Source organism: Tachysurus fulvidraco, chromosome 4, assembly GCF_022655615.1.
Source record: "Tachysurus fulvidraco isolate hzauxx_2018 chromosome 4, HZAU_PFXX_2.0, whole genome shotgun sequence".
Classification (NCBI taxonomy): Eukaryota; Metazoa; Chordata; class Actinopteri; order Siluriformes; family Bagridae; genus Tachysurus; species Tachysurus fulvidraco.
The window spans coordinates 18,819,429-18,844,009 of record NC_062521.1 but is presented as its reverse complement, the minus strand read 5'-3'; the positions used below and the strand labels follow the sequence as shown (position 1 = coordinate 18,844,009).

The following is a 24,581-nucleotide window of genomic DNA, read 5'->3' as shown; positions in this document are numbered from 1 at the left end:
CACATTAGCGAGAAAGACAAAGCCAATCAAACAGCGACGTGGGTTAGAGAGGCAGGACTCAAAAAAGGCAAAGGCCAATCCTTTTAGAGAGTTGAGTTACAGAGGCGGGATTCATTGCAGGGGGTAAATCTATTAACTGTTTGTGTTCCACGAGTTATCGTGGAATTCGTATTCTACAGATCCACTGGGTTTCTGACTACGATAAATCAGATGCATAGATAAATTGAATGGCAGTGAGCCTACGGTTGTTTACATGGTTAAGGCTTTAGCCGTGCGCCCCCTTGTGTTCTGAAAGTATTTAATTATTATGTCCGTTAAAAATGTTAGTATTCCATTCATTCATAACCACTAGATGGCACAAAACTCTCATTGCTAACAAATAGCCTATCAAATAGCAGTAAAAATGAGCCGTGGAGCAGGTACGGCTCCATAGCTCAGGGGTTAGAGCACTGGTCTTGTAAACCAGGGGTCGCGAGTTCAAATCTCGCTGGGGCCTGATCACTTTTCTTTGTAAGTCGTAAAATATTTTACATTCTCCAAATATCATCGGTGCAATGGTTGTTTTAAACTAACGCTACGTGTCTATATTTAAAAACCTTGCAGCACTGCTTTTAACTTTTTAATCTTTTAACTCATCTGTCTGATAGTATTTAAATCGTAATGTGTCTTAGCTATGTGTTTATGGACTGGACGGGCTATATTTCGTTATTTTGTAAAAAAAAAAAGTCATTTTACAAAGTTCGTCGTACAGAGCCCGGATAGCTCAGTCGGTAGAGCATCAGACTTTTAATCTGAGGGTCCAGGGTTCAAGTCCCTGTTCGGGCGGTCAATTTTTCATCCTTTAAGGACGTTTCTAAAAACATCGTAAAAACATTTTTATTTTTTTTTAAAAATCATTATAACACAATATAAATGCACAGATAAAACATATATGCCTAAAACATAAGAATTATTTTTTTTTGTAGAAAATAAGCGCTTCCAGAATTACAATAACACTTTCAAAGCGAAAGTACCGAAGAAAATGACATCGCCCAACGTGGGGCTCGAACCCACGACCCTGAGATTAAGAGTCTCATGCTCTACCGACTGAGCTAGCCGGGCTAGTACAAAGTCCTTTTACACAAACTACAAATATATGCTCATGATCGCGCGATAACATAAATATCAACATTCATACACGTATCTACTGAATTTTCAAGACATAATTAAACATTTAAGGGAATAACTCATAAAACAAAGTTTAAACTAGATTTGTAAAGTTTGTCGTGACAAACTTTGATGTTGGCTTTGACGATGCAAGTATTTGCAAAGGCCGGTGCTTTTCGGAGGTGAGTTTACATAAGGGTTAGTGTTACTTTTGGAGGCAAGTGGACAGAAAGTTAGGGTGCCAAAACATTTGGAGGTAAGTGGAGACGAGCATGTGATGTCATCCGAATACTCTTGAGGAAGTTACCCACATTGGGCTGAGTGTTTTGATATATCACATGTCCATGTTGTGCTAATTATTGATTTTCACGTGATATTACGTGACATCACATGACGTCATCAGAATACACGTGAGGCAGTTTCCCTCATTGTGCTGAGTGTTTTGATATGTCACATGTGCATGTTGTAAAAAGTTTTTTGATTAAGCATATTTTGGGGGCAGGGCAATTTTTGTTCAGAGTATCAACCTAAAGGAGCTCACCGAGTTTGGTTTAGATAGTTCGAAAGCTTGCCGAGTTATAAACCTCCAAAATTTATAATGGGAGTCTATGGGAAAAAAGGCCAATTTGAGACCCGGTACTCGGATCGCTTAGAAAAGTAATAGCATAAAACTTCAGACCGGGATCTACAACATATCTGGTGCATGTGGCTCGAAAGCCCTAGGAGGAGTTACTCTAGATAAATTTGTGTCTAAGCTTAAATAGGAAAACAGAATGTTGGCTTCTACAAAGCCAACATAATTATATATTCCTTGACCGGAAATCGAACACGGCCTGCTGAGATGTGAGTAACAACTTACAAACGAACTAGCAAAGGTATGAAGGTTAATATATACACAGGTGCTGGTCATATAATTAGAATATCATTAAAAAGTTGATTTATTTAATTACACTCAAAAAGTGAAACTTGTATAATATATTCATTCATTACACACAGACTGATACATTTCAAATGATTATTTCTTTTAATTTTGATGATTATAACTGACAACTAAGGAAAATCCCAAATTCAGTATTTCAGAAAATTAGAATATTACTTAAGACCAATACCAAGAAAGGATTTTTAGAAATCTGGGCCAACTGAAAAGTATGAACATGAAAAGTATGAGCATGTATAGCACTCAATACTTAAGTCAAGTCAAGTCAAGTCACCTTTATTGTCACATCACCACAACACATGTGCCATGGTGAGTGAAATTCTTGGGAGCGTGGTCCAGAAATTGTAGAACCATTTACATACAGTAGTTAAGAAACAGAAATTATGAACAGTTTACATATGGGTGAAAAATGTGCAAAATGCTCATTACCAGGTGAAATGTGTAAATGTGGAAAATATGCAATGTGCTCATACATAGTCAGTACACACAGTGTATTATTAGACATATTTACAATGCACTACACATTATATACAGTATGTACTTTTTATATATATGTAATATGTTAAGGTGCAACAGACTGTACAGATACAGAAATGTCCAGTGGTACAGATAGATTATTGTCAGATAGATTATTATATTAAATTAAATGCAGTGTGTATGTATAGTCCAGTGTGTATAAATGCAGTATGAATGCAGTGTGTCTATAGTCCAGTGTTCAACTGTTGAAGTTAGAGTGAGTTAGAATTACTGCAGCAATGCGGTGTGGCATGGAGTCGATCAGTCTGTGGCACTGCTCAGGTGTTATGAGAGCCCAGGTTGCTCTGATAGTGGCCTTCAGCTCTTCTGCATTGTTGGGTCTGGCATATCGCATCTTCCTCTTCACAATACCCCATAGATTTTCTATGGGGTTAAGGTCAGGCAAGTTTGCTGGCCAATTAAGTACAGGGATCCCATGGTCCTTAAACCAGGTACTGGTAGCTTTGGCACTGTGTGCAGGTGCTAAGTCCTGTTGGAAAATGAAATCTGCATCTTCATAAAGTTGTTCAGCAATGTAATTTGCTAGAGTGTTAAGCCGTATACACTAGTATTAAATGTATTAAACTAGTATTAATTAAAATGACACGGTGGCAAAAACACTAGACATCTTAATTGGGCTTATCTGATTATAGAGAAAAGCTCTGTTGATTCAGAGCAATTAAAGCCATCGCCAGGTTACTTAGACACAAGTGGAAAAGTTTCGATTTACAAACAATAAAAGATTTGTGTCGGCCAAAGCAAAAAAAAAATGCCACAGGAAGAGTCATGATTCACTGTATTATTAAAGGGTAAATGAGTACATAGAAACTTGGCTTGCGAGGGGCCCTCGGGGATCCTGAAATTACTATTATCCCACATTGTGAAACTGCGTGTATACCGATATCTTCATTGTTTCTTCCTCTCATGATTGGTGAGCTCCAGCACTTGTCTCTGTACTCGCTTTCCACGAGAGGTATTAGTTCTCTAAAAGCGATTCCAAACGCTAATTGGCTGTGAGGGAGATCTGTCTCGTCACAGATCTCGTCACCCTTAATGTGATCTGCCTGAATTTAGATCTGCCAAAGTATCAGCACTAAATGACTTCCAGCAAATTAATTTGCATTACAAATTTACTGTAAAGCAAATATAACTGAATAATATTAACTACAATTTTCATATTTGTTTTTGTTTGTTTCTCTTCCATTTGTTCACTTAGTAATAGGTAAAGCAGACTAATTAGAAATATGTATAAAAATAAAAAAGACAACTTTTTACCCCCTGATGTCATTTTTTTGCGATCCTTGCTATTCAGTTTCTCAGAAACTCAAGGAGTAATTGTCTGGCTGAGAGGCAAAAGTCAAAAGTTATCAACATTTTATTGTCCTTAAAACATGTCTGTAAGTATCTGGAAATACTGGATGGAGTACAAGAAAGAAGACTTTGTTTTTGTTTGTTTTGTTTTGCCATGGATGCTCACTCCAGGGCTGAAACAATGAACCAATCCATTTATTTACCATTTCATAAGTTTGGCATAAGTTTGACTAAACAGAACCAAGCATGTCTACCATCAGATTTATGGCAGTACACATATGGGTTAGGGTTTGTACTAAAATCACAGATTTTTAATGACTTAGTTTTCGACTATTAAATGAAGTCTTAATTGTCAGTTTTCCAATAATACATATGAGGCAATATAAGCAGAAACATATAAAATTTTAATTCCACTCACAATTATTACTGTGAAATGCAGAAATATATATATATATATATATATATATATATATATATATATATATATATATATATATATATATATATATTACTGTCATAAAAGATCATAACACAAATGTAGGAAAAAGGCAGGAAATACAATTTAAAAACATAAAAGGGATTAATTCATTCAAATGTTGTAACCACAGCTGTAATCAAATCATATTTATTTGGTGACACTAAACAACTATATATTTTAATTAATCACCAAATATAAAACAATGACTTATAATATCTGATTGAACACACTTTGTATGCTCTATTTAGTTATTTTTTCTGCAGGTCATCATTTGTACAATAAAAACCACCATAACCATTATAAGCAGTCCAACACCCAAAATTGTTGCAAATACAGGATACAATCTTTTTTCAGGCACTGGAGAGGAGAACCCTATGGAAATTAAAATGAGGTAGTTACTAAACCAGTGTAGAAAATGGGTACACAAGGGTTTACTAAATAGCAGATGTTTCATAAATCATTTATTGTTGATAGGGATCAAATTGGCAAATGGTTTTCTTATATCCTTTATCCTATAGTAGAACCTATTTTTTTCATGTCTTGTACATGCCTTTTATATTATTGCAATAAGTGTGTAAACTATGAATTATATAGATTTATAACACTAATAATTTATATAGGCTAATAGCAGGCTAATAATTATAGTTATTTTACCTTCTTTAAAGTTAGAGACTTTTTTCTCTCTCATGTCTGCTGAAATAATAAAGATAAAAGATGATACAAAAAATATATATATATGTAGACGCCATTGCAAATTTTTAAGGCTATATTACCATGTAGATGCACTCCATCTTCAAATTCCATCCGTTTTCCTTCTACAATTCCACAGTAGTATGAGCCAAGATCGCTGACCAAGACACTGAAAATTCTCAGTCCGAAAAATCTGTCCATCAAACAGCCTTCATAATGGGTTTTGTTATAATTCAAAACTTCAGTTAATTCTCCGTCATTTTTCAGGCGAGAAACCATTATAATTCTTGGTCTTTCCATCATGCTCACTCTCAGCCAGAAAATTTCATGATGCAAAGAAATGTTACACCTCAAGGTGACTGGATCTCCAAGCTTAACTCGTTTTTCAATTGATCCTGAAGCCCTCAACGGAAATGCAAGGGCAACTGGTGAAAAAAATGTTTAAGTCCACATTTAAATGTCAACTTATATTTACTAACACATTAAAGTTTACAGTCTACCTGGTTAACAGTAACCTATAAATGGTTTTAATGTGTTAAACATACCTGTTAAAGTCAATACCCAAGACAAAAGCATTGTGTTTGTAAGCTGTTATCACTTGTTTCATTTCTGAGAAATGTCCAGACTGCTTCATTTAAACGGAAGTGCTTTTCTCACCACCTCCCACCTAGACCTTTAAATACTTTTCTTTTAGTTTCTAAACTATTTGTAAATGTTCACAAAAAATGAGAGAAAATAAGAGTTTTGAAGTTCATATAGTGGTTTTAAGAGAGATTTTACTGGCCCACAGGAAAGTGTGGTTAATAAGTAAAAGACCCATTGACCCATTGTGATTACCTACATGTTACTTTCACATTTCTAAAGTATCCCTTGGTGGAAATTCATACAACAGAATTTTGAGCATGTCTCCACCTACACAGGAAACCAAGATATACAAAGTAAATCAGGCCACAGGATATATAGTCAACATGAATGAAATGTTTTTTGTTTGTCTTTTTCACTTTTTCCTGTTTTGGGGGCTTAAGCAGTTTTAAATACTTCAAAATCAATGGCCGATTATTAAAAACTCATAAGTTTCCTTGTAACTAAATTGCATATAGGATGTAGGTTTATGAAACCTTAAAGAAAAAAAAGAACTACAACTGGGAAAAAACCCCTAACACTGTTCTTTTAAAAAACATGATTGAGAACATTTATCTGGCAGCTTCATTAGTTTTTTGTTTAAACAGCAGGCAGATATATGTACTATATAAACAGAATCTTAAAAGCAATAAGAGACAGGCAACTGATTTTATTTTAATCATGCATTCGCCCAAACTAGTGCCCTTTAAACTCGACAATTTGTCAACATTACCACATCACAGGCAGTAATGAATATACACAGCTACAAATATGCACAGAACAACTTAAAAAAAAATCTCAGGGCAAAATTTACATCACAGAAAGAAGCACTATGTTACATAAAATCAAGAGTAAAGTCATTTTAGTTTTCATAATGAAATGCTACACAGATATGCCTGCTCAGTTTAACAAAGGTGAACATATGAACAATAATATTAGACTAGACTATAGAGCAACTTTCAATCTGAAAGACATTTTTGCACCAACTTCAAGGAAATATTTGATATCTAAAATACTAAAAACAAACACCCCAAGCAATTAAAAAAAAACGTTACATAAACTGACAAAAACAGATGTACAATCAGTAATGAATGTAAAGATATTTTTAACTAAGCTGGTGCTACATTGATCAGCTGGATTTTAAGTATAGATCTAAGAAAAACAAATGATTAACAAAACCAGACTGAGAAAACTAAATTCTTACCACAAAGAAACCAAACCAATAATGATACAGTATGCTTACAATTAATGAATAACTTTACTTATGAGGAACCGATTATAAAACCTAAGATTAAAGATTATGAAATATATTCCAGGATTCAGTCCAGCAATTCAAAATGACATAAGACCTGTTGCTGTTTGCTTTGTGTGTGTGTACATTATATATATATATATATATCTCATCTAATATGCCAAAATCCATAGCACGGTTTACTCTAATTATGCACCTTATTTTAATTAATTAGTTACATGCATAAGGATGTTGGACAACTTGTTCTCATAGCATCATGTATCCATTTACAGAAATTAGCAAGCATGTAATGATTGTGCTAAATATACAGGGAAAGGTTTTAACAAAGTGTGTGCTGTAGCATTAACACAGTAGCATGTTAATAGAATAATACATCCAACTTCTCTTGAATCCAATAATTACATTTTGTTTGCATAAAGAAAGAGATCTGAAATTCATTCCACCGTCATTCTCAGTTTCTAAATCATATGACATTTGTTAAGTGAAAACAAACATAAAATCAAGCATTTTAATTCCGTTTGTCTGTGTTTCCAGTTCCTTCATGTTTGCCATCCTTATAAGAGATAAAGCTTTCAGCTGGTTCCCATGTGTTTTTCCATTTTGCCCCACTGAAGACAAAAAATAAATAAAACATAAACTAGGCTAATTAGCAGATAAATTTGTACTTAGTATTTTTATTCAGTACTGGTTTATCAAGCCAACTAATAGTCTTAACAGTCATAGGTGGTCTTTCATAGTATTTTTAAATGAACAGGTCAGCTTACCATAATGAGCAAGGCATCCACTTGATTCTAACTTCATTTCGACCCTTGTTATTTCAAATAATAGAAAAAGATAAACATGTGAACAAACCCATATTATTTCACATAAACTACAGTTAAAGGATTGCTGTGATTAATGATTTATTGAGAGACAAAAAGAACTATTTCTATAACAATGTGTAACAATGTACATCAGTGTCTTTGTTTAATGCTTGGTCATACTGAATTTTAAGTTCATTATTTTGATTTCCAAAAACAGTGCAAGAATCATATATTGCGCAATACAGATTTTACGACTGAATTTCCTCCATTAATTTTATTTAATGTGACCCACCTTTGTATTTCTCCATCTAAGAATTTTTTCAACAGGAAACACACCATTGTACAAGTCATGACTGCAATCTGAAAAAAGAGATCATACTGAGCATTTGCTAACCATTAAAACTTTGACAATAGCAGCTTTAAAGAGCGGCTCATATTCTGACATGCTGGGTCAAATCTGAACCACCATTCTATTTAAAATGCAGAAAGATTACCTGACATTTTCCGTTTTCTAGGAAGAGAATTAAATCCTTTTGCTAAGTCTTCACTTGCACTGGATGAAGCTTCATTGCACTCCACACCATCAACTCTACATGTAAGTGACTTTGATTTGGTCCGCTTTTCTGCTGGCTGGTTTTTGCCAGAGTCTTCTGTCACATCATCTGACTGCCCTAAACGTTCACTTGATTCAGTCCCTGAACTGGAAGCATGGCATTCCATGACAAGTTCTGTATAGCTGTTAGATACAGATTCCAAATTTAACATGGATGCATTTGTGGTTGTTCCTGTAGACAGTTTATTAGGATTGGCTGTAGAAGTTGTGGGTTCTACAACTGAGGATAATTTCTTGGCGCTCAAACTGATATCATCATCTAGCAATATGGAGCCTTTTGGAAATAATGCCGCTTCTAACTGGGCCTCTGAAATTCTCTCCAAGCGAACCTCCACCTCGGCCTTTAGTTCTTTGGGCACTGGGAGTGAATGGGAAGGACTGGGGTTGTCTTGTTGTGCAATCTCAGAAACATGACTATGGGCATGGATCCGCTTGTGTATGTTCCAGCCACACCGAGTCGCAAACATGTGATCACAGAGGTAGCATTTATATGGGAATGGCTTTTTCAATATAGGGGATACTCGATTGTGATTGGCCAGAGTGGTCAGACTGGTGAATGTCTGTCCACATCTGATACATTTAAGTTTGCTGGAGCTCTTTTGGCTCTTAGACTCTGTCCTTGTCTGCCCTTGCCTGAAACCTTGCCCCACAGCCACTGATGAATTTTTTTTTGGCTCCCGTTGTTGCTTTGAGCATTCGCCTGAACTGCAGCACAGACAAGGTTTCTGGCTACTCAGAAGTTGTCTGTCACGAAGCATGCGTGTTACACTGTTTCTTTGTGTGGCAGAATTTTTTTTTTCCATGCAAATTTTCTTTGATATTACTGGCCCCTTTTCATGTGACCTTTTATTCAAAATTATAATGTTTGTACTAGGGGATGGTTGCTGGGAGCTGACCGCTGAAATAGCTTGGACTGGATCATTTGAAAGAACCTTGGTCTCTGTGGCAGATGTTTGAGGTTCCATATGAGATGTACATGGATGAACTGTTTCATGTCTACCCTCTAAGTGGGTCACCTGGGGGTCTATACAAGATGTTTCTGTAAAAGCAAAAAAGTAAAATAAATATTTGGGCAATAGAACAGTAAAATATTCCATAATCATACACATAAATCAACCATAACAGGTAAAGTGAAAAAGATTGTAATATCATTACAATGACAAGAAGGGGGATACGTTAGGCAGGTCTTTGTGTTTGATTCCAACACAAAGACCTGGCTAACGTATCCCCTAATCTGAGCAACTTTGCAAGGGACCAATTGTGATGGCTAGACACCTGGGACAAAGCATCTCCACAACTGCAGGTCTACCAAAAGTGGCCAAAGGAAGTATAACCAATGAACTGGCAACAGGATCAGGGGTACCCAAGGCTCACTGTAGCTATTTTATTAAACAACAAACACACATCTTTATTTGCGTATTCTTAAATCTTGCCCATTTTGATGACTGACTAAAGGAATTTGGTATCTGTGCCCCCTCATATTTTTACAAAAAAAATGCATCAGTGAACACTTAAAGACTTCCAAAAGCAGAAACACTAACCAATGTGTTACAAAATTGACAGTTAATTGACAGTTAATTGACAGATCCATTATCCAAAACACAGTCCAGGTTTTTACATACTTAATGATTTTATGTGAATGGGTACATGTTGTGACTAAGGTTTTGTCACCTCCATTCAAGCAAATGGAAACAATCCTAGACATACTGGATAATGAACTGTAAAATACATATGGTACAGTAAATATGGATATTTATATACAGAGAGAAAGATTATACAAAGATAAATACAAAGTGACCACAATAAAAAGTCGAAACATATTCTTTTCAGTTTGTGTATTTACAAGATGATATTTTCACACAGTTTCAGAAATTAATTTGTGCATTGTGTTTCTTTACCAGGTAATGAAATATCTGTAGTTGCTTGTTCAAGAACTGATACGCCGTTCTGTCTGGTGTCCGTTTCCTCAACAGTGGAGTCTTCAGATATTTGCACTTCACCCTAAAAAAAAGATGATAGTTTTAAAACAAGTACTTTAACAAAAAGTTTTAAAGTTTTAACAAAAAGATTTAAGAATTAAAAAAAAAAAAAAAAATTACAAATTCCAAACAACCCCAGTAAACACAGGGTTTTACTTTTATGCAGTAAACACAGACACATACCTTTCTGTCAGATAATGTAGCATAAAAACAAAAACAATGCTCTGTCATTATGACAAATTTATAATTTTCAAATAAAATTAAAAAATCTGAGTACATTCATGCTGAAATTGCTACAGTCGTTTTGTTTCCTATTTGATGCAAATTGGCTTTTAGACCTCACAAACTGAATGGGCTAAAAAAAAAAAAATCTTTCGGCACTTGAACAGCTTAAAATAAAAAATATAATAATAATAATAATTTCAGAAATGCAAAATAATGGAACAATATTGCTTGCAAACATTACACCAATAACATGGCCTATTTTTTAGGTATGTTGCAAAGAAAAATAAACAATAATCCATTGCCAAAATCCCTTAAAAAGGAAATCTCTATGCATGTCTGTATTACAACCGTGTGAGGAAAATAGATGTACATGCATGGAATCCCTGTTGCGTGAATTGCAAGCTCTGATGCGCAAGGAAAAATCTGTGCACCAGCAAAATCATTCCCCATAATCAGGACTTGCCTCTTTTCTGAACTATTGCTCCTGCTTGAACGAATACTTTGGCTGTTTGCCAGCAGTGAGCAGGGCCAACTGGCTTGACCATTGACTAACTATTTTTTTAATCAGTTCTGATTGGCTGTCAGCCACCATGAAGAAGCATTACTACCTATTCTCTATGAGAAACATGGCTTCATCCATAGACATTCTTCACGAGAATCTTTTTTTTTTTTTTTAATTAATGATAGGTTTCGGGGGGGCACGGTGGCTTAGTGGGTAGCACATTCGCCTCACACCTCCAGGGCCGGGGTTCGATTCCCGCCTCTGCCTTGTGTGTGCGGAGTATGCATGTTCTCCCCATGCCTCGGGGGTTTCCTCTGGGTACTCCAGTTTCCTCCCCCGGGTCCAAAGACATGCATGGTAGGTTGATTGGCATCTCTGGAAAATTGTCTGTAGTGTGTGATTGCATGAGTGAATGAGAGTGTGTGTGTGTGCGCAATGCGATGGGTTGGCACTCCGTCCAGGGTGTATCCTGCCTTGATGCCCAATGATGCCTGAGATAGGCACAGGCTCCCCGTGACCCGAGAAGTTCGGATAAGTGGTACAAAATGAGTGAGTGAGAGAGTGATAGGTTTCAATTGCTATAGTCTGGCAACATACTAAAATGCCCCACATGGCAACCTACAGTATAAAACTGGGTAAGGACATGGGTCATTTTGCGATGCCCTAAGTTCTTAATCTGTGTGCCAATCCCTACCCAAACTCTATTTAATTTACATAAAAAACTGGTTATTTTTCTTAACTAAAAGTGTGCTTAAAATGAAAATGAATGTAGCTAAAAACTAAAGGTCACTACAGTTAGATACTTTAATGAAAATAACCTTTTAGTTTCCTTCATTTGGCTATCTGCATTTATCTTCGGTTTTAAACAAAATGAGCCAATGGGGATAGAAGGAGAGTTGATCCTTCTCATCAATGTATTTCCAGTAACCACTTTTGCTTAATTTGTTTAATTCTCAGATGTATGTTCCAGTCGATAATTTATTCAGACCATCTGTAAACCACCTTAAACTCTGTCTCATTTACCATGATTTGTGATTGTGACTTTTTTGCAGTCATCACCATTCATGATGAAACTCTTAATTTTGATCTCAGTGCATCAGACTGATGCACTACATTTAAAATGTACAAATGTATATGCCACTGGACTCCCCTGAGGGTGAGAGGTCCATCCAACACAGTCTCACAAAATTCTGTGTGAAAAATTGTGATGTGTAGATTTGCTGTGGCCTTGTCTTGTAGAAAGGACTGTGAAACACCAAGAGTAGGGGGCCAAAAAGTAGTCCAAATAAATTAGGTAAAGAAAGGTTATCTGATGGATCCTTAAAATGAGGGTTCTTTATAGGGTTCTATTTCAGAACCCTTTCTGACTAGGAAACAAGCTTTTGTAAACACAGAGCCCTTAACAGTTCCCTAGGGAGAATAACAGAGTTTTTAAGTGTTCTCGATAGATCCTCAAAATTAAATATGAATAATTTAACCACATAGATTCAGTTAAATGTGCAGAGCTACAGTATACATGGATTATAGCTTACCCTGCTTTCTGTACTTCCAATACTATCTTGGGACACCACCATGTCATCCTCTTCAGTTTTGAACGTCACTTGGGTCATTTGACTTCTAGAGCCTCCTCGTTGATTTTCTCTCTGTTCTTCTCTCTGTTCCAACTCCTGTTTCAGATCATCAATTTCCCTCCAGCTACGAGAGATCTCCATTCTCGTCTCCAACATGACATCAGCGAAAACCTTCACAATCTCTGATGTTGTTTTTATCATAAGTGCCTCAACGATAGTCTGGAATTTGGCAGATATTGGGTCTTCTACTTCCATAATGTTTGCTTTGATGTAGAGTACAAGAAATCAGGATGAATGTCCCAATCTTCCTGTGGGAGACAAAAAAAAATATATTGTAATATATAGTACAGTGCATACAATGTTACGTCACACAATGACACCAGGCAGTTTACTAAGCAATGCAACATAAAAAGCCATATCATTGACACTCAACATCATCCAGCCAGAGGTGGAGCCTTTGCATTAATGGATAGAGTAAAAAGCTAGGTATTTTTAACCAGCCAGGTTTTTATCCATTCCATGTTTCGATATACTGTATATGCACTACCCAGTGACAGAAAAATAACCACAGGGAGCTATTTAAATCCCAGTCACTGGAGGGAAAACAGGGGTTGCTAACTTTGCTAAGAACAACAGATGCTTCTGCCAGGTTCATTAACAAGCATCATTTTATCTACTTCAGAGAGAAGTCCTCGTGTTTCACATAAAGAAACAAAATAAATGTTTGCAAATAACTCACCCAAACCGCAAATAAACTACAAGCGTTGCTTTATCAATGGATCCCTACATGCATTTCTCGGCCCGCTAAAGAATTTTTCAAGCGTACTGTGTACAATTCACAAAAGATCCGGGTAGAAACACATTAAATACTCGGTTCCGTGAGAGATAGAGAATGAAGAAATAAAATAATGAATTAATGTTCAGCATGTTTATAAATGTATTTCTATTAAAATAAGATATGAGGTGATCATGGAGAGAAGTAGAACATGATGTATAAAGTAGAAGCGAGGTAATAAAGAAAGAAATCTTAAAGAAAGTTTTTGCAACCCTACCATGTGCTTCATTATACCATCCTTATTTCCCCATCACTTAAAAGTATACACGCTAAATATCTGTAAGAATTTTAAAAGCATAAATCATTTATTACTTGATATTCTTTGTTAAATCTAAATAATGGGAGATTTCTCTCATTGATACTGAGAATATTAGTTCAATGGGACCTCTACAGAAAATACACCAATGCTGTACAATTAAGTACATAACTACAATTGTGTACAACATAGGCAAACCTGTAACTATTTACATATAACACATTGTATACACAGTACCGTTTGTGACTGATTATTTCAATTAAATGTATACAAATTTTTTTCCTAATGCTTTTTAATAATACAAACTTAAATAAGCATCCAATTAAAGCATCTGATTAAATAGGATACAGATGATTAAATAGCTTACTCTTCCAAAATATGCAATAACTCCAAATTCCTTTCTTTTTCAGATAATCAAACTGAAATTTAAAAACTTGGTCACACGTAAATGTTGTGCATTTAAACCTCCTTAATCATAGCATTGAAATGCTTTATGTCTTCAGGAAACTCTTCAGAGGGCAAAGTGCCGTATGGTGCTGAAACCACAATGCCTTGCACCAGTTTCACAATACAGCTGAGCAAGTGTCGTCCATTCTCGTCTTAAACCTGTTCTTTTTAAACCATTATCCCCCCATCAGGTAGTCATGGAAACCATTTCAGAAACATATTTCTTCAGGTACACTCAAAGATTAACTTAAATAAAAAATAAAAAATGCATATTTTTAAAATAGTATTCTCACATTAATAGCACATTACTTTGAGATGAATAAGATTAAAACCAACACAGAATTCACAAAAGTTAATTTATTTCCCTGGCACACAGTAATAGAAAAAATATAACAATAATTCTTACAAAATCAGTTTGTTGACAAGAGGATTAGACCGTATACTTCTCTTCCCCTTGCCTTTGAGATTTGTGATAATGTGTGTAATTTTTGTAGAGCTCGCCGAATACTTCTTTAACCCCCATTTGCAATGTCCTGTTCAAGAACTTTATGTCTTGTTCGACACATTGGTCCAAGATGCAGTAGATGCCTTCGGTCAGGTGCGCCTTGATTTCTGGTTGAAGTGTCACCTTTACAAATTTAACACAGAAGCATGGCCTTCCTTACTGATGCAGTAAGTTATTGTACACACAGACACATTAAGCAGGACTTTAATGACATATATGATCAAATTAATAATTTCGTAGTAGTGAATGCATCTTCTTAGGCCTTTTAATTACAGGTATAAACTAAAGTTGTAACCACATATGTTGTATGATTGGTCTGAGAAATCAGAAGTTCCGTATTTGTTTGGATTTAACCGAAAAAATACCAAAGATTGAATTTCCTCAAATGAAACTAGACAAAACTAAACATACTATTGTTAACATATTTGGATAGGACACTGAACTGTAAACAGAGAAATATTTATGCTACACCACCATAGAATACGTATACACAGTTAGAATTAATGAAAATATTTCATGTGTGGGACAAAAATGTTTGTCCACAAAAGATTTTACCTTCTGAAGTTCAGTGACATACTGAGCTACAATGAAAGAGTTCAGAAGAGTGAAACCTTCTGCTGCGTTGCCAATATGGGTGTACATCCGCTCCACTAACATGGCACACTGTAAAAGCTTCTCAAAATCCTTTCCTGGGATTAAAGAAGGCAATAATGTATTATGATTAAGTAAAAGCAAGAACGATGATCATTTTATTGGCTTTTATAGCTAAAACAAACAAATAATTACGAGAGATTTGATCTGAATGGTCTGAACATATCTTTCAAAATAAACCAGGTAAAGTTTAAGCTAATATTATATCTCATTTCAAAGCATTAATACAAAAAGTGTAGAGCAGGTGCTTTTTTTTTGCTGTTTTAGTATGTTCATATTTATCCTTTATATTTTAGTCTAAAATATTATGAATCTTTTTTAATAGAAACAGTAGTGTAAATTTTCTGCCTGATACAAAGGAATACTGCTTTATTTTAAAATGCCTTTTGACTTTGTTAGCCGGTTCTACTTATGGCTACGTCATACTAATAGGTAATAAAACATCATAGACTTGAATTAAACACAAATATGCCACAAATAACCTCATATACCTGAGGTTAATAATTCATACAACTATGCAGTGTAAAGTGTAATATTTTGTAATATTTTATCACACTTCATACTGGGAATTAAAAAAAAAAGGTCTAAACCACCATTTCTTATTTTACTGAAAATAACAGACTGAAAGTATTTGAGTTTGAGCAGTTAACAGTTAGTATAATGCTTACAATAAGAGACTGATATGACCCACCTTTTTCATTTTCCCCTTTTTGCCTTCCCTCACGTATGATGGACACAACCAGACGATAAAAACAGTTCAGGAAGACTGGAGAAGCTTTCAGCATCACCTATGCCACATGAGAGACAAAGTTTTAAAAAATAAATAAATAAAATTAAACCAATAAATAATTAAGTAAATAAATAAGATGGATATTAATAGATAGACAATCACATACTAGGGATACTTGGCTGAAAATACTTTCACAGGAATACAGCTAAATTCACTATCATACATCAATGTTCATTGTTTACACACTGATTTATGAATATATTTATAATTCAAATTCTTAATTAGGTTGAATGATTATTGAAGTTATCTATTGGACTATGGCAGGGGTCGGCAACCTTAAACACTCAAAGAGCCACTTGGACCCGTTTCCCACAGAAAAAAAAAACACAGGGAGCCACAAAACCCTTTTGACATCTAAAATGAAGATAACACTGCAAGTGTAGAAAAAACTGTAGTGTGTTGCATTTATGTAATCAATGAACTGCTACCGAGTAAACGAAATTTTATTTCTGCAGGCAAACAAAAATATTTTGAACAGTTTGAACTAACCTTAAGAAAAAAGACACTGGGTTGAAGGTTACTTTCAATAAAATGTTCAATGTCTAATCGAGTCCTCTTCGTATTCATGGCCAGGGCTCTCAAGTTTTGAAGACAGGCAATCTCCAAACCCCAATTTTTTTCATTGGTTGTTGCGTTAAATCTGTCCCAGATAGTGCTATTTTCTGATTGGCTATTGTGTAGCCTCTTTTTTTGATTGGCTGATAAGTGTCAGGCTCACTAAGAACTGAGATGCGCTTGATTCCTGCACGGTTCCATAGAGACAGCGGTGTGGACTGATACATTTTGTGGGCTGCGTCTTATTAACTATATGATCATTAGTCAAAAGGAAATACGATGTGTGGCGGGAGAGCGGGAGAAAAGACCAAACTCTCAACGTGTGACACTTGACATCCCTGCATGACATCAAAACTTGCCGGCTACAGCAAACCAAAAATGCGTCTGCTTCTGTGTGTCGGATTTCGCAAGTCGGCAGTTATGACGCATAATTTGAGCGACAAAAAAAATTAAACACGGTTTATTTTAATGTTACAAGAGCATCATAATCTTAGAATTTAGAATTACATTTTTTAAACAAACAAAATAAAATATATTTAAATTAAATATTTATTTTCCAAATCTAGAGCCGCAGCAGAGGGATGAAAGAGCCACTTGCGGCTCCGGAGCCGCGGGTTGCCGACCCCTGGACTATGGAATATAATTTAATGATGTAAAAAATACCATGTTATTAATAATGTTAATAATAATAAAAGTGAAAATTGTAACAAGCACTTTAGCACATAACTTTATCTCTTTTGTTGAAGTTTAAGTGAACCGTTATTATTTGTGTGCAGACGAAAATTTTACAAAACAGAATAAAATAAAAAAGCAAACCCAAAAGAAAGGGGTCAAATACCATGCTTTTAAATATTAAAAATGACCCCACCACTGTCTGCAGATTCTGGATGCACTGTTAATGTACACTAATATTTTTTATTATATTACATACAGTTTAAATGTTAATAAGCTTACCCCTTATAAACACAATTTAAGCCAGGTGAAGGTCACTTACTTTAGGGTAGCACAGGATGATTGCATACAGGGCTTCATGGATGGCATGGAAGGCTGAATAGTAATTGTCTATGCATTGGTTTTCCAGAGGCACAAACTCAAGTGCTCCCAGCACCAAGATAACATGGTGTGGGTCAGAGATGTGAGATTCTCCCTGACGGAGCAGTATGGTTAGAGTCTCTACCACTGGCACAGTCAGTAAACTGGTTAGAGCAGACACTTGACCAGATGCTCTTACCACAAACTGGGGGAAAAAATTAAATAAAATAGGTACAGTTACTGCAATCTTAAAGATATCATACTTGTCTTTACTAAATGTGTATTGCATCTGCATGATTAGGAATTTTATACACACCTGGCAAATATCAAATGAGTGAGCAAGGGCACTTTCAAAAATATTCCATGAAGTTTCATTTCATTACAGATACTTTATGTGCTACCAATTAATTAAGTGACACCATTTAAAGGCAAAACAGACATTAATTAATTCATGCAGTGGCAGCACTGGAAATAGTTCAGCGAGAGTGGGATTCTGAATGATTTAATGATTGGTTAAGTAAACCTGCATTTGCAGTATTTTTAATAACATTTGGCTATACAAGAGGTTTTTTTGTGCCAGTACAATATTCAAAAAAAAAAAATCTGATTAACAAATTGCAAACATTTAAACAAAGGCTGCAATGAAATACTCACTACAAGTGAAGACATGATATTAGGAACAATACGCCAGAACATCTCTGAGGTGGTTTCGGACAGTGAACAGCTGGCAAGCAGCTTTATTAGAGTCACAGTTGCAAACGCATCCTGTCAAAGTCGATATATGTTACACATATACATGTTGAGCAGAAATGTTATATTTTTGTCAATATGTAAATTCTGAATCATTAACTCACCTTGTGGTATCCTATTTCTATCTGGGATGCAACAAGTCCATCTCGGATCATGAAAAAAAATGACTGGAGTTGCTCTTCTGAAGATCTGACCATTAGCTCAGCAAGCAAGCTTCGAAGTGGGACTTCCAGTTCTTTTACTTCTGATACAGAAAGCCATGATTCTATGGGACATGAATATTAAGTTTAAAAAAATTTAGGTAAAGTGTTGAAAGATAAAGTCTTAACTTTGTAACAAGATCATTTCAACTGGATGCTTACTTGATAATAGCTTATAAACACTCTGTAGAATCTTAACATGGAGACTGTGGAGATCAGACTCCTGAGTTTTTTCTGCAGCCATGTAAAATGCTGAGAGATAATGGAGAGATGAAATGAGAAACTCCATGGGTTGTGGTGCTGGGTACATTTCCTCCAAAATCTGCTGGCCAAAGCTATTGTACAGTGCTATGTTGCATAACTTGGGCTGTTGGTCACCATCACCAGTATCCTGGGTCTGATAAGAGACTTTTGCTAGCTCACTCTTGATCATCACAGTCAACACATCAATAAAGAATGACTGTTTGAGCCTGCCGTCTGCCTTACCCATCATCACAGTCTGAGCGGCAGGCCCCATTAGGGAGATTATTTTCCCCAACAACTGAGTCAGAGCCTCATCCAGCTGAGGACCTTTTCCAAGAACGGACATCATTTCATTGCAAAGTGTGCTCAAGGTCGCTAAGTGAAGCTGAAATGAGTAAAGAGCTTCATCACAATCCCCAGAGTCTGCAGATGATATTCCAATAACACAAGCTCTATCAATCATAAAAGTGGTAAACTTGTCCAGATTGATTCGCACGCTGCTTTTTCGCTCCAGAATAACACGTGTTACACTGTGAATGAAAGCTTGGACTGACTGGAGAAAAGAAAACCAAGCTGAGCAGTTCACATTTCCAAACAGATCCTTATCAAAACGTGAAAAAAGAGAGGTCATTGTCGCCTCCAAGAGCATACTGCCATGTATAGCTTTGAGGATTGTATAAGAATTTTTCCCCACTAACAGTGAATTCATGAGGCCAAACAGCTCCTTCAAAAGGTTGACTGGTAGTGCAAGTGTCCCATTTTCATTATGTTGGAGACAAAGCGTCATGATGAACAAACCCAAAAAAAGTCTTAAGTAATCTTCAGGAGATATTGCATATGGATTTAGGACTCTTGTTATCCTGATTAACTGCATAAGTGTGTCTACTTGTTTTTCAGATATGGGTAGAGAAGTGCCAGCTTTAGCACAGTTCATAATTTCTTGTGCTATGGCTTTCAGTCTGTTAAAGGAGGATGAGATTTCGGCAATGTGTCCTTCTTTGCCTTCAGGTGAAACACCAATTTCGGTGCAGGATTTTAAAAACGAGGGACAAAAGGACTGTACATCAGAAGCATTTAGCAGTCCAAAAATCTTGTCTGTGATAGAAGTCACTACTGCTGAGTGCAAACTGGGCAACTCACAAAGAACTGTACTTTCAAGCAACTGTTTTGAAATCAGTGGGAAAGACAAATCAGTCTTCTCCATATTACTTTCTGAGTGACCCTGAAGCAGGGAGTTCAGAATTGCATCTGCTATGCAGGATGTAACTTCCTGTGTGAGGTATGGAGCAATTAATGGAAGATTGGTGGTTATAAGAAACCAGAAAGCAACTGGATAGGTGTCACTATTAACACTGCAAAACTGACCATCCCAGGATTGGTCATTGTACAGGTTTATTGAAAGTTCTTGACTATTTACCACAACCTGAGCAATTTCATAAAGGACATCTTGTGTGTCCATGTCCACAGCAAGGTAATTTGTGATAAGTGAGTGTCTTTTCATTTTGTGGAGAGCAAGATGCTTTTGAAGAAACCTGCTCAGTGGAGTGGTTATTTGACCTCCTGATTCTGTAAGTGGCAAAACCTTCTGTACTGTGTCAGAGATAAGACTGACATCACCAGTTGGACCAGCTGGGGAGGTGTATTTACTGCAATGAATTTGAAAGAGTGCGTCTGCCTCATGACAAGTGTGAGTAAGAAGAAGACTTGCTTCGTGACTTTTCTCTACCCAAAGGGTATCTCTAATCAAAACTCTGTCAAGACGCTGAAGCAAATCCCTAACAAATTTAAACAGATCCTCCATTAGGCTTTGGGTTTTTCTGACTATGGGCAAAGGAGTGCTGTCATCTAACGTTTTAAGACTAAATACAACTGCATGCATGAGAACACTCAGAGAAAACGTCTTTAGTGCAGATTCTCTTCTTCCCTCTTGGACATAAGGGAGGTCGTTTTGCATTTTCTCTAGAATAAGGCTGCAGATTTCGAGATTCTGGCTAGGAGGGTTGTCTAAGAGACAGTGACTCAAGCAATTCTGCAAAGCCTCGGGCAATATCTCCTGTCTCAGTTCATCAGCGGCTGGTCGACAGATTACGACCAGTAATTCCTCAAAGAGTTTTGGCAGCTGGCGTAGCTTTGCATAGGTTTGAAGTACTGCACAAACAAGAGTCTCTCTAGCTTTCTTTACCCGAAATTCCACATTGTCGACATCCACCCAGATCAAGGAGACAAGCTCGTCGAGATCTGGCTCAAGAATTTGGTGGTTAAGTGCCAGCAGTATTTTCAGGCAGCGGTACCAGGCTGGGATGCCTGTCTGAGCATTATTGAATAAAAGCTGAGCCACTTTCCTGTAGAATTTTAACTGTACCTCCCCATGATGTATTTTATCTGCCGCTACATTATAGATATCTCCAGCCAAACAGGAGTTCAGGATGTTCTCTAAGGCAAGCAGAGCAAAGCTCCAGTTTGCCTCATTAAATGTTTCTTTGATGTTTAAATCCTCTGTAAAGTCTAGGGCACTAAGAAACTTTGTCATAATATAAAAGCAAACCATCTTGTTCTCTCCTCCTTTGCAAAATGCATCCAAAGCAAATTTGAAGAGCATTTGCAGAGAACTGGATTGGACACCATAAAAGAAAGACTCTGTATTTGCATCATGCCCATGGACAAGCTTTGACAAAATAGTTGCAACAGGACAAAGCAAAGTTTTGCCTGCAGATCCCTTTTTTCCACCTGATCTCTGTTCTGATGGGAGAACTTCTTCTCTGTAGTACTGTAGATGTTCATGATAGAAAAGAGCAGACTGAATAATCAAGTCCACTTTGCTCCGGATCTCTTTGCTCATGTGTTGTCGGATCCTTGAATCATCCTTCTCTGTCCATGTTCTAGAGGTTAGTAAGTGTCTTAACAGGCAGAGTGGCTGAAGTAAGTGCTCTGCCACCTGAACAAAAACTCTTTTTGGGTTTCCTTGCTGCCTTTGCACAGTCAAATAGGTGTTCAATATAAGAAGTAGAACCTCAAACACCTTAAGAGAAAGAGGCTCTGTAGATCCCTGTTGATGAAGTTGAAAACAGGCCACGCCACAGGTCCTAACCACAAGCTCCACCAGCAGGTCATATTTGGCAGTATATGTCACAGCGAGGACAGGAAATGTCAAGAGACCTTCACAACAACTCAATATAGTGGACAAGTTAACAGACAGATTTCCTGAAGTGCTTTCCAGAATCCTTTCATTGATCATCTGTGGAAAAAGAAACAAATAGTCAAAAAGTACAATTAAAACTTACATCTTAAAATGTAAAACAAACAATTTTACCACCAAATATACACAACATAACACAAACTAAATCATAAACCTGAAATTGTTCTGTATTGTGCATCAGATACCTTGGGAACTGCTGGGTGTATATTAATGGTCTTTCCTGTGCTCAGGACAGTACAAAGCTTCTTACTATGAAGAATTTCATTCAGGTAAGTCCATAAGCCCTCCACAACCTCCTGTGGCACCTCTACTTTCTTGGTGTAGTAACCCGAAAAGGCACGAGCAACCCAGTCAAACAAAAACTAGTAAAACGGTCAGAAAACAGTGAGAGATAAAAACGACAGGAAAAAAGGCTAAAATGACAATGAAAGACAAGCGATCTGAGAGTTGTGTATTATTTGTGCATTCTTAGATACATAGTAGATTGTGTAGATACTGCAAATAATTGCATACATGTTAACTGAAATAAATCCTAAACCATGAGAAAGAAAATGAATATAAACCTGTTCCTTATTTGGAAGAAAGCACTGACTGGACACCCATGCAAATCGAGCCAGCTTCAGTTTATCTGGCCATGGTGTAAGATGGCTGTTCAGCTTTTGATGGATGCCTGAGTAGATGGTAGTCATTTTTAAAGCAAGTCTAGCTGATAAGAAAATAGGGGACAGAGAAATCACAAATCAATAATTAACAATAGCACATAGATTTATTAATGAACCTGTCCACCTAGGGAAGTGCTGTTATTTAAGCGAATTATAGACTCTTAATGTGTTGTGAGTAGGGAAAATACTAAAATGTGCAGGACAGGGGGTTCTCCAAGACTAGGGTTACACAAACAGTACTCTTGGGGTAAATGCATAGCCATCTTCTAGTGACATTAACTTGAACAAAACCCTGATTACCCATCATTAAAGTAATTATAATTGTAATTAAATAGTAATTGTAATTGCATAGTGGTCATTTCGACAAAATTGTTTTAGTAATGCTTGGTAATGTTACAGAAACATGTATATCAACGTAAACTTATATAACATTGTGGTTTATCTATGTAACTCTCACTGATTTGGGATCAGTGGGATTAAAATGAGCAGAGTTCAAATAGCTCTCATAAATAAACATAATGGTACAAACATGCTTAATGAGCATAATATTAAATTTTAATATTTATCATATAAACCCGGGTGATCGAACTCGGGGTCTTCGTGATTAATATTTTTTTTTACACACACTACAGTCTGTGTAAAGTTAGGTCTGTAAAAGTTTTAAATAAATAATAATAATAATTGTCCAAGAACTGAAGAACTAAGTAGAAGCAAATCTATGGTGGCTTTAAAAATTGTTAAACGGAATTCAATAGTTTTTAAGGAATAATTCTTCCATTAATATTCCGTATACTTACAGTCACATCACACACGTGTTCCTGTTTAAGACGCAGCGCTATCCCTTGAACTTCCTTCAGACAGTAGTAATAGATTGACTATTGGCAATAGATGATTTTACTCCAACTCATGTTTTCCGAATTAAAGCACTACTTATCGTAATCTTTTCTCTGACCTTTGTAATATAACCTACCTTTTATTCCTACACGTCCTTAACATTTAAACATTTTTTAAAACATTTTGTTAACTTACATTTCAGCAGTTTTATTCAAATATAACTGAAAATTACTGGTAGCTAAAAGATTCTGAGGTTTTCTCGAAACAAATTCTTTTTTAATTCATCCGGAAAGTGTTCATGATTTTCTCTGAACTGCAAACTGAGGACAGTTCATATAGTTTCTTTAACGCGACTATTATTTTTCCTATATTATGTGTCGATTTAAAGGCTAATTTTTACTTGTAAAAGATTCCTAGACTTTAAAATATTTTAATCTATATACCACACGCAGTAGTTCAGAGCGCAACAATAATTATGTTCCCGTATCGTGCACATGAATCAATTATTCGTGCATCCTCGAATATGTCTGTCAGAAGTTTGTTAATACCGGAAGTACTTAAACGCAGACTAAACGTGATTGTCCATGCCTTTGCTTAATAAACACCATATATATCTATATGAATAAACACAAGCATGTTTTATAGATATACTTTTTTGCTATCTATCTATCTATCTATCTATCTATCTATCTATCTATCTATCTATATAGATATAATTTTTTGCGCTCTCTCTCTCTCATATATATATATATATATATATATATATATATATATATATATATATATATATATATAATATCTATATAGATATCTTATATAATATCTATATAGATATCTTATATATCTATTATATATATATTATCTTCATCAGCAGATGAAGATAAAGTGTAGTTAATCTGCTCAGAACACCTCAATAAGATGCCCGAACTCCTCTTGCTCTATCAGCGGAAGTAAAGTTACGACACAAAGGCAGCTTCCGTT

The 24,581-nt window shown here is 35.9% G+C and overlaps 2 protein-coding genes and 3 non-coding genes across 7 annotated transcripts; 2 read left to right on the top strand and 3 right to left on the bottom strand.

Moving 5' to 3' along the window:
- Positions 1-423: 423 nt before the first annotated feature.
- trnat-ugu lies at positions 424-496 on the top strand. Its single transcript has one exon. It is a non-coding gene; the product is annotated as a tRNA-Thr (tRNA).
- Positions 497-752: 256 nt separating this feature from the next.
- trnak-uuu lies at positions 753-825 on the top strand. The gene has a single exon. It is a non-coding gene; the product is annotated as a tRNA-Lys (tRNA).
- A 203-nt stretch (positions 826-1,028) lies between these two features.
- Positions 1,029-1,101, bottom strand: trnak-cuu. Its single transcript has one exon. It is a non-coding gene; the product is annotated as a tRNA-Lys (tRNA).
- Positions 1,102-6,354: 5,253 nt separating this feature from the next.
- Positions 6,355-13,540, bottom strand: zgc:66472 (uncharacterized protein LOC327494 homolog). Its single transcript, XM_027175072.2, has 7 exons — positions 13,384-13,540; positions 12,606-12,952; positions 10,266-10,368; positions 8,249-9,406; positions 8,047-8,114; positions 7,716-7,759; positions 6,355-7,559 (listed from the first exon to the last, which is right to left on the bottom strand). The coding sequence occupies exons 2-7, from the start codon at positions 12,897-12,899 to the stop codon at positions 7,460-7,462; spliced, it is 1,767 nt and encodes a 588-aa protein (XP_027030873.2). The 5' UTR covers positions 12,900-12,952; positions 13,384-13,540; the 3' UTR covers positions 6,355-7,459.
- A 984-nt stretch (positions 13,541-14,524) lies between these two features.
- urb2 (URB2 ribosome biogenesis homolog) lies at positions 14,525-24,563 on the bottom strand. Of its 3 annotated transcripts, none has more exons than XM_027174925.2 (10): positions 24,510-24,563; positions 22,668-22,810; positions 22,290-22,466; positions 18,828-22,143; positions 18,570-18,730; positions 18,370-18,480; positions 17,678-17,920; positions 16,030-16,126; positions 15,243-15,376; positions 14,525-14,810 (listed from the first exon to the last, which is right to left on the bottom strand). In XM_027174925.2, exons 2-10 carry the CDS (start codon positions 22,791-22,793, stop codon positions 14,613-14,615), a joined length of 4,563 nt encoding a protein of 1,520 aa, XP_027030726.2. In that variant the 5' UTR covers positions 22,794-22,810; positions 24,510-24,563; the 3' UTR covers positions 14,525-14,612. The 3 variants fall into 3 exon arrangements, with proteins under 3 accessions (XP_027030726.2, XP_027030727.2, XP_027030725.2); XM_027174926.2 differs by lacking the exon at positions 24,510-24,563 and adding an exon at positions 23,564-24,253 and having other exon boundaries at positions 22,668-22,806; XM_027174924.2 differs by lacking the exon at positions 24,510-24,563 and adding an exon at positions 23,564-24,252.
- Positions 24,564-24,581: the final 18 nt, after the last annotated feature.